Here is a 15011-nt window from a genome sequence, read left to right as displayed (position 1 = left end):
TCCATGGTGATTTGTAATGAGAGATGGTATTTAAGATTGTCAAAAAATTACCTCAGTAGGCTAAAGAACCCGAAGGAATACGTGTGGAAGACTGACTCAATGCATTAATGGTAGAGAACATTTATAGCGTTGCTCCAACTATTATGGACTGAATGTACCACTTGAAGTGGAATTATTATTTTTCTCACCTTGTGGTTTCTCAACTAGGTTATTAATAACATCTTGGTAGCCACGATTTTTTTTATTCTTTCTCGGCTTCCAATCTACAAGCTTCCTATGTATTTCCTAGAAATTATCTTTTGAGTGGCCCAACTTGCGGCAGTGCTCACACCAGGGTCTTCCTTTCTTTTTCTTTTTTTGGGTTTGTCCCAACAGGAGTTCCTCTTGAAATGAAGGCAAACATTTCATGCCCATTGTTTTCGATCGGATTCGGCTCCTTCAACATCACCTTGCGATGGTTCTCCTCTTGCCTCACCTCCAAGAAGACTTCCCAAGTTGAAGGCAGAGGACGTCAGCCAAGAATCCTCCCTCTCACCTCATCCAACTCTTGGTTGAGTCCGGCCAAAAATTTGAAGACTCGTTCATTCTCAAGTCTTTTCTTATATCGAGCACTATCTCCAAGGCATTCCCATTCTTCCTCAATACTCAGGTCGAGTTCTTGCCAAAGATTCGTCATCACCATTTTGTGACGTCTCTTTCTCTTTACCACATCTGCCATAGCCGAGTTTTGATCTCAAAGATTTAAGAGTAGCTTTCAACGTCTAAGTATGTTTGTCAAATAGCATCCCAAACGTCCTTCACCATCGGTAGGAACAGATAGATCTTGTCGATTGAAGGTTTCATGGTGTTCACCAGCCATGCAATCACCATGGAGTTCTCAGACTTCCACTTCTGCAGAGTTGTAGCATCGGTTGAGGTGGGCTTCTTCTTCTTGCTGGTAAGGTAGGCTAACTTTCCTTTGCCGTCAATCACGAGTTTGATTGACTAAGCCCATTTACGAAAATTCTTTCCGTTCAGTCTCTCCGCCGAGAGTGGCAAGGACGAGTTGTCTAGCCTATTCGAATTCAAGGTAGAGGTGGCTTCATTCTTGTAGTCAAGAGCTTCAAAGGTGCTTGACCCTCTACTATTGACGGCTCCTTCTGCCATTGTTAACTATGATTATAGAAATCCTATCTTTGATACCATGAAATCAGAATAGATTTTTTGTATTTCTAGAATGAATAATTTGTACAAGCTAATACATTATACTTATAGTACAATTGGGTATGCTAAAGATGGAAACAATCTCCTAGAATAATCTCTCTTAATAATAGACAATTTTCTACATAAATATCTCCTAAATCACTCCATTATACTTGGGATTTCTTCACATGTTCCATCCACAAACAAAACTCAAACCCACACCTTTAGAAATCATAACACAACACCAATTAAGGACCAACAAAATCTATCCAATTCACAAAATAGATAAACACTCAAAATATCACAAACAAACCATCACAAGATCAAACAATTTTTAATGTTCAACAAAAAGAAAAAGAAAATCAAAGCAAAAACAAAGAATGAACATATTTGATTTTATAGAGCACTCGGGCACTCTCATCCTTCACAAAATAAGGATCTCACTGAAACTAAAACGCTAAACACCAATAAAATCAAACACCCCCAAAGCTACACATTCATTTATTCAACAAGTTCAAATCAAAATGAAAGAGTTCTCTTGTCCACTATAAAGAAAATTCCATTTCCAAACTCTAAAACCACAATAATGGTAGCAGGGATGGCCGCCATATATTGCCAGTTGTTGAGATTTTTCTTACCTTGGTTACTTCCATAACTAAGAACTGAAGGAGCATTGTTTTGAAAAGAAGGAAGCAAGAAACGAGAGCATCAAAGATTTTGCATTTTGGGTGAATGTGTGAGGATGAGGGAAAGGGGAAAGGGGAAGGGGGATCAATGGATTTATTTAAGGGTTTGTCCCGTTAAAAGTTTCAAACAACCAAGATTCAAATAAGAATTTTTAAAATGTAAAATTTTGATAAATTATCTTTTAAATAAATATCTCTAAAGGATTTAAATTTTAAAACTTTCTAGATTTAAAATTTCATAACTTATTTTAAATAAATACATTTTAAGATTTAAATTTTGAAAGATTTGGATTGGTTAATGTTTCTAACCAATCACAATTTTAAAATTTCCATAAATTTGTTTTTTGAATAACTACAATTAGGATATCTAAATTTTAAAATTTTCAAGATTAAAAATTTCCATAATTAAATTTCTAATAAATGTGATCAAAATATTTAAAATTTAAAACTTTTAAGATTTTGACATGCAAAAGTTTCCATATAATCAAAGTTTAATTAAACATTTAAAAATTTTCATTTATTAAAATTAATTTGTATTAAAATAAGCATGTATACCAAAATGACCAATTAGATTTAAAGATTCAAGTCTCCAGCCAATTAAAATTAGTTAAGAAATTATAAATTTAAAAAATTCCACAATTTAAGATGGACAATTGTAATAAATTTTATGAGAAGGGAGGAGTGATATGAAACAAAATATAATTTAATAATAATAAACCAATAAAATTTTAGAATTTGAAATCTTAATCAACAATTAATTAGTTTTAAATTTCAAAATGTAAAAAATTTGAAAATTGAAAATTGGCTTCGCCCATAGTTTTGTTTTACATAGATTTATATACATAGGGAGATATGGGGGACTAAATGGCGTTCAGTACAAATGCAAACAGGTTTCAATACATGAATCCTTTAGTGCTCATGAATTGCCTTGAATTGTGAACTATGTAGAACTACAGTCTACAGTTGAATCCTCTTGTCAACAAACAAGAACACAGAAGAGACTATACATTGAAGATCAAACAAATAAGAAAACATATTAAGACTTGTGGAAGGATACTGAAACAGTAGAAACAATAGTAATGTAGTATTACCCGACGAGTATTAATTTGGTACATGCTCCTGGAATGTGATCAACTATCCCCTTAAGAGATTTTTTTTTTCTTTTTCCATGTTTCACAGTATTACACCACAGCTGAACTAATCCTCTTCTGGTTCAATCGAGAAGTCCGGTTCTTCAGGCTTCTGCAACTTGGGCATCCCAACTTCCTTGATCTTCTGAGCCCCTCTCCTTGTGTTTGCAGCAAACCTTGAAGCCAGTATGGTGACCCCTAAGTTCTGTTTTGTCTGAGAGTTACTCTCCTCCTCTTCTTGGGCAGTTTCATCAGCCACTCGCTCACCAAGAGGAAAAGCAAATGACTCTCTCATGCTAAGGTTCTTCGTGATCATCTTCTTCTTGTATCGCCGCCAAGCAGCCTGAATGAAGCACGCTGCCCATGTCCTCCAATGGTGAGAGTAGAAACGGAATGTGTGCTGTAATTTCTTACTGTGAAGTCGCCTGAATTGATTGGCTACAAACTTGAGATTTTCTGCTCGCAATGCAAAGGCTTCCACTTCAACAAGGGCTCTCACTGTTCTTGTGGAGGAAGGCAAGTTGAGAGAAGATTTTGGAAGCAATGCCCATGACAGTAGCTCTTCCCCACAAAAGTCGCCCGGTCTCAAAGTAATTGAATTGAAGAAACCCACCCGGCCTCCGTTTGTGGTTGAGCTCTCTAGTTTCCCTCTGATAACAAAATGCATTTCAGTAACAGGATCGCCCTCACGAACTATGCAAGTGCCCTGAGTACTCAAACAGGACACTAGGCGCTCACAAATGGCATCAAGTAACTGATCATCCATTTGTGAGAAAAATGGAACCTGCAATTTCATAAAGCTGCAAGTTAGAGTTGAGATATTGATGATGTCTGTTATCTACACTCTTTGGCTGCCCGCTGTGTTTATCCATCCTTCTTAGCAGTAGTCTGCTGCTGTTTGCAGGCTCCCCCCATTGCATAGTTCATCATTCTTTTTCATTTAATAAACTTGCATTGCTTTGCCTTTCAAAAAAAAAATTGATTTGTGTTGAATTGTTAATCATCCAAGTCAGAATAAGTTCTTTCTAGGAAGAACCAGCCGTAGAGTGCTCCCACATTCCCAGAATGTACATACTGTGTTGGATGGATAAACCAAAAAATGTTTCTCATCTTTCCTAAACAAAATAAATGTCTCCTGTAGTTAGAAAAATATGGTACAGGTACGTTGTACTTATTGGGTATATTAGAATGTGAGAGCATATCAGAAAAGATAGAAGTGGGTTGCAGATGTGTGGAAGTAGATAACCCATTATATTTGTGAAGAACTTACACGTCGAACAAGGTCCAAGCATAGGTGTCGTTGGATATCTCGACGGAGGTCTGGCGGTAAGGCACACAAGATTGACTCTTCATCGACCCCTCGGGTTGCAAGCCACTTGTATTGAACAAATCGTCGAACGCGTTCTCGTAAATCTTGAGGGAGCTGGCGGTGCTTCATCCACTCTTCAGTATCTCGCCGTTTGAGCCTCCACTCTTCCAGCCTCACAGTGATAGATTGCAGGTAGGTCTATGGTGAAGACAACAGGAATGAGGAAAGAAATGCTAAAATGATGCAAATGAAAGATATATATGGAGAATAAAAACATAAAATTAGAAATGGAATTTAAGAAAGCCAATGAAAACATGATAAATTTAAGAGTAATGGCAATCGTGGAGTTTTCCAGGTGGAACATAATTTTAAGTTTCGCATTTAACAGTGTAAAAGCAAATGTAAAAGGAAAAGGAGATTTTTCAAAAGACAAACCCAGTAAAACTTTTCAAGATTCACAAAGTAATTATGCTTAAAAGCATGGATTTCGGATCTTTGATTTGGATTTTTGAGGATTTAGACAAATTTCAATATAATTTTATATTACATCTTATTCAAATCCAATATAAATCAAAATCCAAGACCTCTCCGAACATTGGATTAGTGTATTACAAAGATGAAAAATATACACAAGCAATACAAATTTAAATACACAAAAATTTCTTCCAATACCTACAGTTCATTAGATCCAGACACATAAATATATATATATATACATGAGTTGAAAGGAATATGAATATTCAAGGAAAAGCTCTCAAAGAAATTTCTATACATGCACCAAAAGGCAATTTAAAAAATAGTTTACCTATGAGAACCTAAAGGGGAGATTCTAAGCTCTGCTAAGGGCTTCACAGTTCCTTCAATGAAGTAAAAAGATTGCAAAAAGTAGCAGGTCCTCGAGCTTCTAATCCTCTAATGCTAGTGTTTTAAGAATATATAAGGTCTGTCATTGGCTTCAGCACTACCCACAACATACCAATCTTTCAATGAGCCTCACTCACAATAAACAGGCAAGAGGCCAATGAAATAAGCTTGTTTGTGAAAAGGATTCTCAATGAGCTACAAGAACTATAACCACAGTGACTTAAGAAGGTGAGTCACACATCTTCTAAGTTGTCTCTTGACACTGACTCTGCTTTTCTCCAATCTAATAGCATTGGATCTAGTGCAAAAGTCAAACCACCATTCCATCCATTCAATGGGCCGTATACAAAATCTAATCCACTTTCCTAAATCATTCAATCGTGAGTTGCCCATTCAGTATTCAGTAATAAGGAAGAACACCGACAAACTCAAGCAAATTTGGGAAACTAGCAAAAGTAGCTTTCTAAATCATTTTGATGCCCTAAAATTCAATTAAAATTGAGTCTCTTTTTCTCGCTGAAGGACAAGGAGAACGGGAAACCTGAAGACCTAGCCAATGAAAAACATAGGGAACTTTGAATAAAGAAGGCACCACTAATTTGCTATTGCTGAGACTCCACAAACAACTTGCCTATGGTTCACTAAATACAGGAAACCCAAGGCTGTACTCTGCCATAAATAATTTCTCTGTTTGGAAATGGATGATGTGTGTGCTAGAGTTCTGCTTACCAATACAAACCTAAGGGTAAGACTGCAATGTACCGGGAAAAGTGCTTCGCAGAAAGCAAAATCTGGTCATCAGCATCCTGGTCTATTATATTTGCAAAAGTGAAAGTCAGCTTCTGGCGATTAGAGCCTATTGTTTATGGTATGGCTCTTATACTTGGGGTTTATAAACAAAGGGAAGGAAAAACATATGGATACTTCTTGGTGTGGTGTAGTAGTAAGGACTCGTCGATGAGTGCCCTGTGCTTGTCGACGAGTAGATACCAAGAGCCAGAAATTCTCAGAGTTGAAGACTCGTCAACGAATCCCCTGTACTCGTCGACGAGTGCGCCTAGGCTGTGAGCAGTGTTTTTAAATTTTGAATTTGAATGTTCAGGTGATTGGGTAATTGGAGGGAAACCTCCGAGGGACTGTTATATATGTCATTCTGGGCATGTATTGACAAAGAAAGAGATCATTGTGAAGTGTATTGTGTACTTTGACATTTCCTTAGTGAAATTATTTGTGTCATTGCTTCTGTGGATGTAGGCTTTGCCAAACCACGTAAATCTTGTTGTTGTTGTCGTTCTTGTTGTTTATCATTCTCTAGTTGTGTTTCATTTACTTGTTGTATTTATGCCGTTGTGCATCCTATTTATCATATCCATATTACAACAAATTGGTATCAAAGCGATTGTTGTTGTCATGGCATTGGGATCGTCTTCTGCAAGATTTGATATTGTCAAATTTGATGGAACCGTAAATTTTGGTTTATGGCAAAGGAGAGTAAAGGACATTCTTGTGCAACAAGGAATGACTAAGGCTCTATTTGATGTTCAACCGGAAGGAATGGATGAGGCAACATGAGGAGATTTGAAAGCAAAGGCTGCTTCTACAATACGCTTGTGTCTAGGCGACTAAGTGCTCTATCGTGTGATGGAGGAGGATTCTCCAGCAGCTATATGACGAAAGTTAGAGAGCCCGTACATGTCCAAATCTCTCAATAATAAACTTTTTCTTAAGCAACGTTTGTATCGGCTTAAGATGGTTGAAGGATCAAAGTTAGATCAACATATTAATGCCTTCAATCAAATCATTAGTGATTTGATGAGAGTTGATGTTAAGTTTGATGAAGATGATAAGGCTTTGATGTTGTTAAACTCTTTGCCATCGACTCATACCTATGAAAATCTTGTGACCACTCTTACGTAAGGAAAAGAAACTCTTGATCTTGAAGAGGTAACAAGTGTTTTGCTAAATTTTCATCAAAGCTTGAAAATATGTGATGAAGGAGAAGGACTTGTGGTAAATGGTAACAATGAGCGAGGCAAAGGAAAATCCAAACATGAATCAAGACAAAAATCCCGCAATCAATTCAAGAAGAAGAAAGAAATCCAGTGTTACAAATGCGATAAAAAGGGGCATGCGAAACCGGAGTGTCCGAATTGGAAGAAAGGAAATTCTGAAAAACATAAGGGTATTTCAAAATCTAGAGAAGGAGGTTCAGCGTGTAGTGATGGTGATGTTCTATCCGTTTCAACGAGGTCGAATAATCTAACGTACTCTTGGATACTTGACTCGGCATATTCTTATCATATGACTCCGAAGAAGGAGTGGTTCAGCACTTACAGATTAGTGAATTCTGAATCAGTTCTTATGGGTAATGACGTTTCTTACAAGATCATTGGCATAGGAAATGTAAAGATAAAAATATTTGATGGTGCTGTGAGAACGTTGCATAATGTAAGACATATACCAGAGTTGAGGAAAAGTTTGATATCACTTGGAACTTTGGATTGTAATGGTTTCAATTACAAGTCCAAAGGTGGAGTTATGAAAGTATGGAAAGGAAATCTGACTGTAATGAAAGGGCAGAAAGTGGATGGGAATATCTACACATTGCAGGGAACTGCCAATGTAGGTGGAGCTGCAGCCATAGATGCCAAATCAAATGAGACTGTCTTATGGCATATGCGCCTTGGGCATATAGGGGAACACAACATGAAGGAACTAGACAAGAGGAAACTTTTGAAGGGCTTGAAATCATGTCAGCTAGAATTTTGCAGGATTTGTGTTCTTGGAAAGTTCAGATCAGCTATACACAAGACAAAGGGCATTCTTGATTATGTGTATTCAGATGTTTGGGGCCCAATTAGAGTTGCATCAAAGGGTGGACATGTGTATTATATTAGTTTTATTGATGATTACTCACAGAAGGTCTAGGTTTACTTCATGCGTCACAAACCAGATTCGTTTTCCAGGTTTAAGATTTGGAAAGTTGAAGTGGAGAACCAGACAAAAGGAGAATCAATTACTTAAAGTCGGATAATGGGACCGAGTACGTTGATTCTCAATTTTTGGAATTCTATGCAGAGCGGGGAATCAAGAGACACTTTACAATTCGTCGGACACCTCAGCAAAATGGTGTAGCAAAACAAATGAACCAGACTCTTGCTGAAAGGGCTCGATGTCTCAGGCTTAATGCAGGGCTACCGAAGAACTTCTAGGTCGAGGGAGTGAGTATAGCTTGTTTTCTGAAAAACCGATAACCAAGGACATCACTAAAGGGTAGAGTGGCATAAGAGGTTTAGACAATAAATGCAGTAGACTACTCCAGATTGAAGGTATTCGGGTGTCCATCCTATGTTCGCGTATCTAGTGAGGAGAGGTCTAACCTTGACCCAAAGTCTCGTCATTACATTTTTTTGGGATATCCAGAGGGTGTAAAGGGGTACAAGCTGTGGGACCTAGTGGCAAATAAGGTGGTGATCAGTAGAGATGTAGTCTTTAATGAAAAAACTATGGTGAAGCGTACTCAAGATTTTGATTAACAGAAATAGGATTCGGAAAGCTGGGACAGTGATAAACATGTTGTGCAGGTGGAGTTGGAAGTTCAGGGCAACGACAATAATCATGGTCCTATGGTTGCAAGGAGCTCTAGCTCGAGAAACCAGCGAGTCGACAATATTCCTAAACGAAGATCCAGACGCACTATCATACCTCCACCAAAGTATGGGTTTGAAGAGTTAGTATCTTATGTTTTCCTTGCTAGTTGCAATGATCCAACTACATTTCAAGAGGCAGTGCACGGTCAGGAGAAAGATAGGCGGATAGGTGCGATGATTGAGGAGATGGAATCACTATATAAGAACCAAACTTGAGATTTGGTGGAGCTTCCAGATGGGAAGAGACTGATAGGTTGCAAATGGGTATATAGGAAGAAGGAGACAATTTCAGAAAGGGAAAGAGAGAAATTCAAGGCACGGTTGGTGGCAAAAGGATACTCACAGAAGAAGGAGATAGATTATGATGAGATCTTTTCTCCAATGGTCTGACATACTTCTATCAGAAGTAGGTAACCCATTATGATTTTCATTTGGAACAAATGGAAGTGAAGATGGCGTTTCTTCACGATGACTTGGAGGAACAAATCTACATGGTACAGCCGGAGGGATTCATTGAACCAGGAAAAGAAAATTTAGTTTGTAAGTTGAAAAAATCTCTTTATGGGCTGAAACAGTCTCCAAGGCAATGATATAAACGGTTTGATTCCTACATGATCAAGATTGGCTACAAAAGGTGTGAGTATAACTGCTGCGTATATGTGAATAAGCTTGAGAATGGTTATCTTATTTTCTTGTTATAGTATGTCGATGACATGTTGATAAGTGCAAAAGATTTAACTGAGGTGAATCAGTTAAAGAACCTGTTGTATAAGGAATTTGACATGAAGGATCTTGGCTCGGCCAAGAAAATACTTGGGAAGGAGATTTTCCGAGACAGAACTACAGGAAAATTATGGCTATCTTAGGGCGGTTATGTGCATAAGGTGTTGGAGAGGTTTAGCATGGTTGATGCAAAACCAGTGTGTACACCTCTAGTGAATCATTTTAAGTTATCTATTGCAAGTTGCCCAAGTATGAATGAGAAAATTCGACACATGTCAAAGGTCTCCTATACTAGTGCGGTGGGGAGTTTAATGTATGTCATGGTGTGTACGAGGCCAAATTTGGCTCATGCTATGAGCATGGTAAGTAAGTTTCTCTCTAATCTAGGAAGGCAGCATTGAGAAGTCGTCAAATGGATACTCAGATACTTACGGGGTACATCGGGATATGGCATCATGTTCAGCAAGCAATAGGGTTGTCCTTCAGTTATGGGGTTTGTAGATGCTGATTATGCTGAAGATATGGATGACAAAAGGTCTACAAAGGGATACGTATTTATCCTTGTAGGAGGACCGGTATGTTGGAGATCCATGGTACAGTCTCTGGTAGCATTATCCACAACTGAGGCGGAATATATGGCAGTTGCCAAAACTGCAAAGGAAGCCTTATGGCTTACCGGTTTAGTTAGAGAATTGGGGTTACAATAAGATGGAGTGGTGTTGCATTGTGATAGTCAAAGTGTCATTTACTTGAGGAAGAATCAGATATACTATACCAGAACCAAGCACATTGATGTGAGGTTCCACAAGGTTTAGGAATTGATTACTTCACATGAGCTTGTGTTGGAGAAAGTTCGCACGTCTGGAAATGCAGCGGATATTTTGACGAAATCGATTACTTCTGAAAAGTTTAAGCATTGCTTTGACTTACTCCATATTTCCAATTGATAGAAGGGAGACCAACCCAATCCAGCGATTAAAGTTCAAGGTGGAGCATTTGGACATGTTTTTCAGGATTCTCCTAAAGGGCATATAATTACCAAGGTGGAGATTATTGTTTATGGTATGACTCTTATACTTGGGGTTTATAAACAAAGGGAAGGAAAAACATATGGATGCTTCTTGGTGTGGTGTAGTAGCAGGGACTCGTCAACGAGTGTCCTGTGCTCATCGACGAGTAGATACTGAGAACCAAAAATTCTCAAAGTTGAAGACTCATCGACGAGAGGATAGACTAGTCGACGAGTGGGCTTCTTTGACTCGTCGACGAATCCCTTGTACTCATCGACAAGTGTAACGAGTGCGCCTGGGCTGCGAGCAATGTTTTTGAATTTTGAATTTGAACGTTAAGTGATTGGGTAATTGGAGGGAGACCTCTAAGGGACTGTTATATATGTCATTATGGGCATGTATTGACAAAAAGAGAGATCAGTGTGAAGTGTATTGTGTACTTTGACATTTTTTTAGTGAGATTGTTTGTCATTGCTTCAGTGGATGTAAGCTTTGCCGAACCACATAAATCTTGTTTTTGTTGTTGTTTTTGTTGTTTATCATTCTCTGGTTATATTTCATTTACTTCTTGTATTTATTCCACTGTGCATCCTATTTATCCGATCCACATTACAACAGAGCCAATTCTTTTCCACCCAAGTTCGGTTTATCTTTTTCTAGTTAGCATGTCATCGTTGATTTATATGCCTAGTAAATGCTGTCAATTGAATCAGGAATTCTTCAATGTTTAAACACTCTCTTTCCTTGCATAAAATTGATGAAAAAATGTTGACAAAAAGAGGCTACAGAAAACTGAATTTACATCCAATATCCTTTTCTTTTTTTTTATTAATTCCAGAGGAGCCATTAAATATTAAATTAAGCACGAGTTATTCCCTTGTCACAAATATTTCAAACTCACAGTTTTAACCTGTTTAGATAGCTGACTTTATAAAAAGAATAAATTATAGAAACAGTTGCTAGGTTCCAAGATGTAAGAAATATAAAGAAATCAGGCCACAAACACATAGAAATTAATAAATTAGATACTTATTAAATCATTTGCAAGTTTAAGTTGCCCAAATCATACACAATTTAGAAAGAGACCTTAATGGATTCCAAGTTTCCAACTAAATGAACAGATCACCAAAGAGTAGTAAAACAGAAATAAAGTATCGCACATACCTGCATGTTTCCAATTAAATGGGCAAATAAAACCAGACCCATGATGGCAATAAGTATGGCAAATGAAGTTTCCCCAATAAAAGTGCTAGTAGATAAGTTCTGTCCATATGAACTGCAAAATTTTGAAAGCCAAAGGGCTCATCAAGGATAAGCAGGATGTTTCATAATGGTTATCCATTTCTAAAGTCTATCTACATACAGCAAGAAACATCCTTTTAAAGTCAGTTATTCAATGAACATATATACAAATATCTCAGGCTATGAACAGAACCATTTGATAGTAGGATAATAGATCTGATTCCCAAATAATTGCCAACCTTTCAAACATATTTAGCAATATAGAAGCAAACTAATGGAGTACACAACTTAATGCTAAAAGTTGGCTGTTGACATTTTTCATTGGTAATTCAAGCAGCAGCGTGATTTGCACACATAAACCAAAATAGCCAATACATGACATAGATACAAGTATTGTATTGTTCCATTAAAAAGGGGATTATAATGTTGAGCTGAACTGCAGATGCAAATGATAAGGAACACAGCCACTTCTTGCATAGTCATACTTTTATCAGCTGCAGTGCTCAGGTGCTCCATTTCTACTCACAACATGAACAATGAAAAGAGACTGCTTAGCCCACCAAAATGAAACAGCATGCTCGTGAAATCATACCTTAAGTTCTGTAAGCCCCACCATAGGCAATACAAGTACTTCTGGACAAACTCTGATGAGATGGCCTCATTTTGTATTGCATTTTCAAAGATTCCATAATTGAAAGCTATATTGTTATTAGGATTACAACTAGAGAATACAAGAGTACTGTTTGCCCATGCCCTGCGATCATCATTCTCCAGAGTATCGCAATCCAAGAAATGAGGAAGGCACTTTATAGGGCTAAATTCATTTCTGCAGACAGATTTCCAGCATGTTGCATTCCGTTCAATTGACAAGAGATACCATGAGGCGCCTAAGACCTACAAGAACAGTTCAATCATGGCAACCATAAACGCTTTGAGTATGCTGCCAACATAAAGTTACCACTGTTAAAATGAATTCCACCAGGAAAAGGGAAGTGAATAAATGATGCATACATGACTAGCTAGCATATACAGCAGGAGATTATATGCAGCCCCAGCCCAAGCAGTCTTCGTGACTAGTCCGGTAGCTTTGACAATCTTAGTACTTAAGGGAAATATTAAATATAATCTGGGAACATATTGGAGCAAAACAATCAGTACAAGAGCATTGTTGGTGTGATCAGTGTGGGAGCTTCTTATTGCTGGTATAATAAACCATATGACAATCTGCCAAAAGGAAATCTAATGTTAAGTTGGATTCTTGGTACAAGCTCATATATAAAGCCAAAAAACTAACCATTATGTAGTATATCCTAATCCAACACAGTAGCCAATTGTGACACCGTAGCAAATTTGAGCGCATACCTGAGGAAGAGGCAGCACAGCAATCAGATCAATGAAGAAGTCTGATCTCAAGTAACGCATAGCAATCATTTTTGGGTCCATGACAAGTTCACCCTTTCCGAATACTCTCGAGCTTGGCGATACGTAAGCTGTCCGAAACTTAATTAGCATATGCAACAGATAGAACATGTCGGCCATGGTCCTAAAGCAGGTCACACTAATACCCAAATTCAAATCAGTTGACATACAGGATGAATCACCACTGTTCACTACAGATGGTAAATAGAAAAACAATGGATCAACAAACAGAGCCACCAAGCACGAGAAGAGGAAAACCCTGTTCCATTGCGAGAAGAGCTCACTTCCAGGATCAAGAATTCGCTTCCTCCACGGTTCATGATTTTCTGGGAAAACCTTAAATCTCCCAAATTTGAAAGACCCATTTGTTCTTTTCTTGTCATTGGTTCCCCCTTCTGATTTCAAGTTCAACAATGGCGCCGAAATTGTGTACACAGGCGAGGGCTGTTCCGCACGTTGGGTTGTGTCTTTTTTCTCCCAGTAAGAGAGCTCAAGATTTTGTTGTTCATCAGGATAAAACCTACAATTAAAATTTCATTACCCGTTGCTCAAATTTCTGAAAAAAAAAATGGAATTGGAAGAACACATTGCAGAGGAAATGGAGGGAAACTTACCTCACTGACTTCTCTTTTTTCTTGAGCTCCATGCTCGGAAACCAAATGCATGAGAAGGAACATTACAGTACAAAGAGGAGATGTTGAGAACAATTCTTTGAATCCCACATTTTTGACAAAAAAGAAACTTCTCAATTTGAGACCCCAATTACACTAAAATCTCATACCCCAAAAAACAAAACAAAACAAATAAAACACCCACAGTTTTGTAGAGATCGTCAAGCTCATTAGCACCCACTAAGAGAATTTGAACCACCGAGAGAGACAGAGACAGACAGATAGAGAGGGGTTCAAAAGGCTTTAACTAGGCCGAATCTGTATAGTTGTCTTATGTGGTTGACTTCAACAGAAGAAAAGAAAAGCAACGAAAAGAACAGAAACACAGCTCAGCTGATCATTGTTTATGTTAGTCAAGAAAAGCATAGAGATCTCCAAGGTGTGGTTCAGGTCATACTGCGGGTTGTAGGAGTGTGTTTCACGAGTTCAGGTATTCAAATCCTCCTAAACTCGTTTTCGTTTCTGAACTACTAAATTTATCTTCCTTTTAAAATTATGAGATCAATTTCAAGGGACACAAGATTAGTCACGTGAACTGTAAAACCAATGTGTGGATACAGTGCATAATCTAAAAAAAAAAAAACAAAGGAGAGAGAGAGAGAGGTGGACGTGAAGGCCACGAAGCTAATGGGTAATTCGATCGTTCGTTCGTTCGTTCATTGAATCATTTATATCATCATATGCCGAGTGAGTTCTTCTGCTGCAAATAAAGAAGGAGCCGCAGAAACCAAGAAAGCCAATAAACTTATGCAGATTTCTCGGAATGGCTTTCTTTCTTTCTCTCTGAATTTTTTTCCTCTCTTATTTTTCCTGTGTAGATCTCTTCTCTTCTTCTTTTATTTTTTTTTTATTTTTTTTTTTCCTTTTTGGGTCGTGGATTTCACGTTGGGGATGCCCCAAAGAGCACGCCGCACGCGATCTGTTCTTGAAAGCATAACAATTAACAAGAATCTGGCTGGCAGTGGGACTCTGTAATAAATTTTATGGGGACTCTCTTATAAATATATTTGGATGATCGTGTGCCCATGGGCCATAAGACTTTGATGACATCTTGTTTTCCGATTTATTATCATTATGTAATTTGATCAAAGTAAAACATAATAATTGTTGTTATTTAAATAATAG

General features: G+C 37.7%; 1 protein-coding gene across 2 annotated transcripts; it reads right to left on the bottom strand.

The window, feature by feature from the left end:
* Nucleotides 1-2765: 2765 nt before the first annotated feature.
* Nucleotides 2766-14202, bottom strand: LOC131151099 (probable cyclic nucleotide-gated ion channel 14). Of its 2 annotated transcripts, none has more exons than XM_058102297.1 (7): nt 13830-14202; nt 13159-13735; nt 12808-13020; nt 12389-12690; nt 11719-11830; nt 4269-4505; nt 2766-3782 (listed from the first exon to the last, which is right to left on the bottom strand). In XM_058102297.1, the coding sequence occupies exons 1-7, from the start codon at nt 13859-13861 to the stop codon at nt 3066-3068; spliced, it is 2190 nt and encodes a 729-aa protein (XP_057958280.1). In that variant the 5' UTR covers nt 13862-14202; the 3' UTR covers nt 2766-3065. The 2 variants fall into 2 exon arrangements, with proteins under 2 accessions (XP_057958280.1, XP_057958281.1); XM_058102298.1 differs by lacking the exon at nt 13830-14202 and having other exon boundaries at nt 13159-13354; nt 13500-13620.
* Nucleotides 14203-15011: the final 809 nt, after the last annotated feature.

This window comes from Malania oleifera, chromosome 3 (assembly GCF_029873635.1).
Source record: "Malania oleifera isolate guangnan ecotype guangnan chromosome 3, ASM2987363v1, whole genome shotgun sequence".
NCBI classification, from domain to species: domain Eukaryota; kingdom Viridiplantae; phylum Streptophyta; class Magnoliopsida; order Santalales; family Ximeniaceae; genus Malania; species Malania oleifera.
Note: the sequence above shows the minus strand (reverse complement) of the source record. Positions and strands in the feature narration are given on the sequence as shown.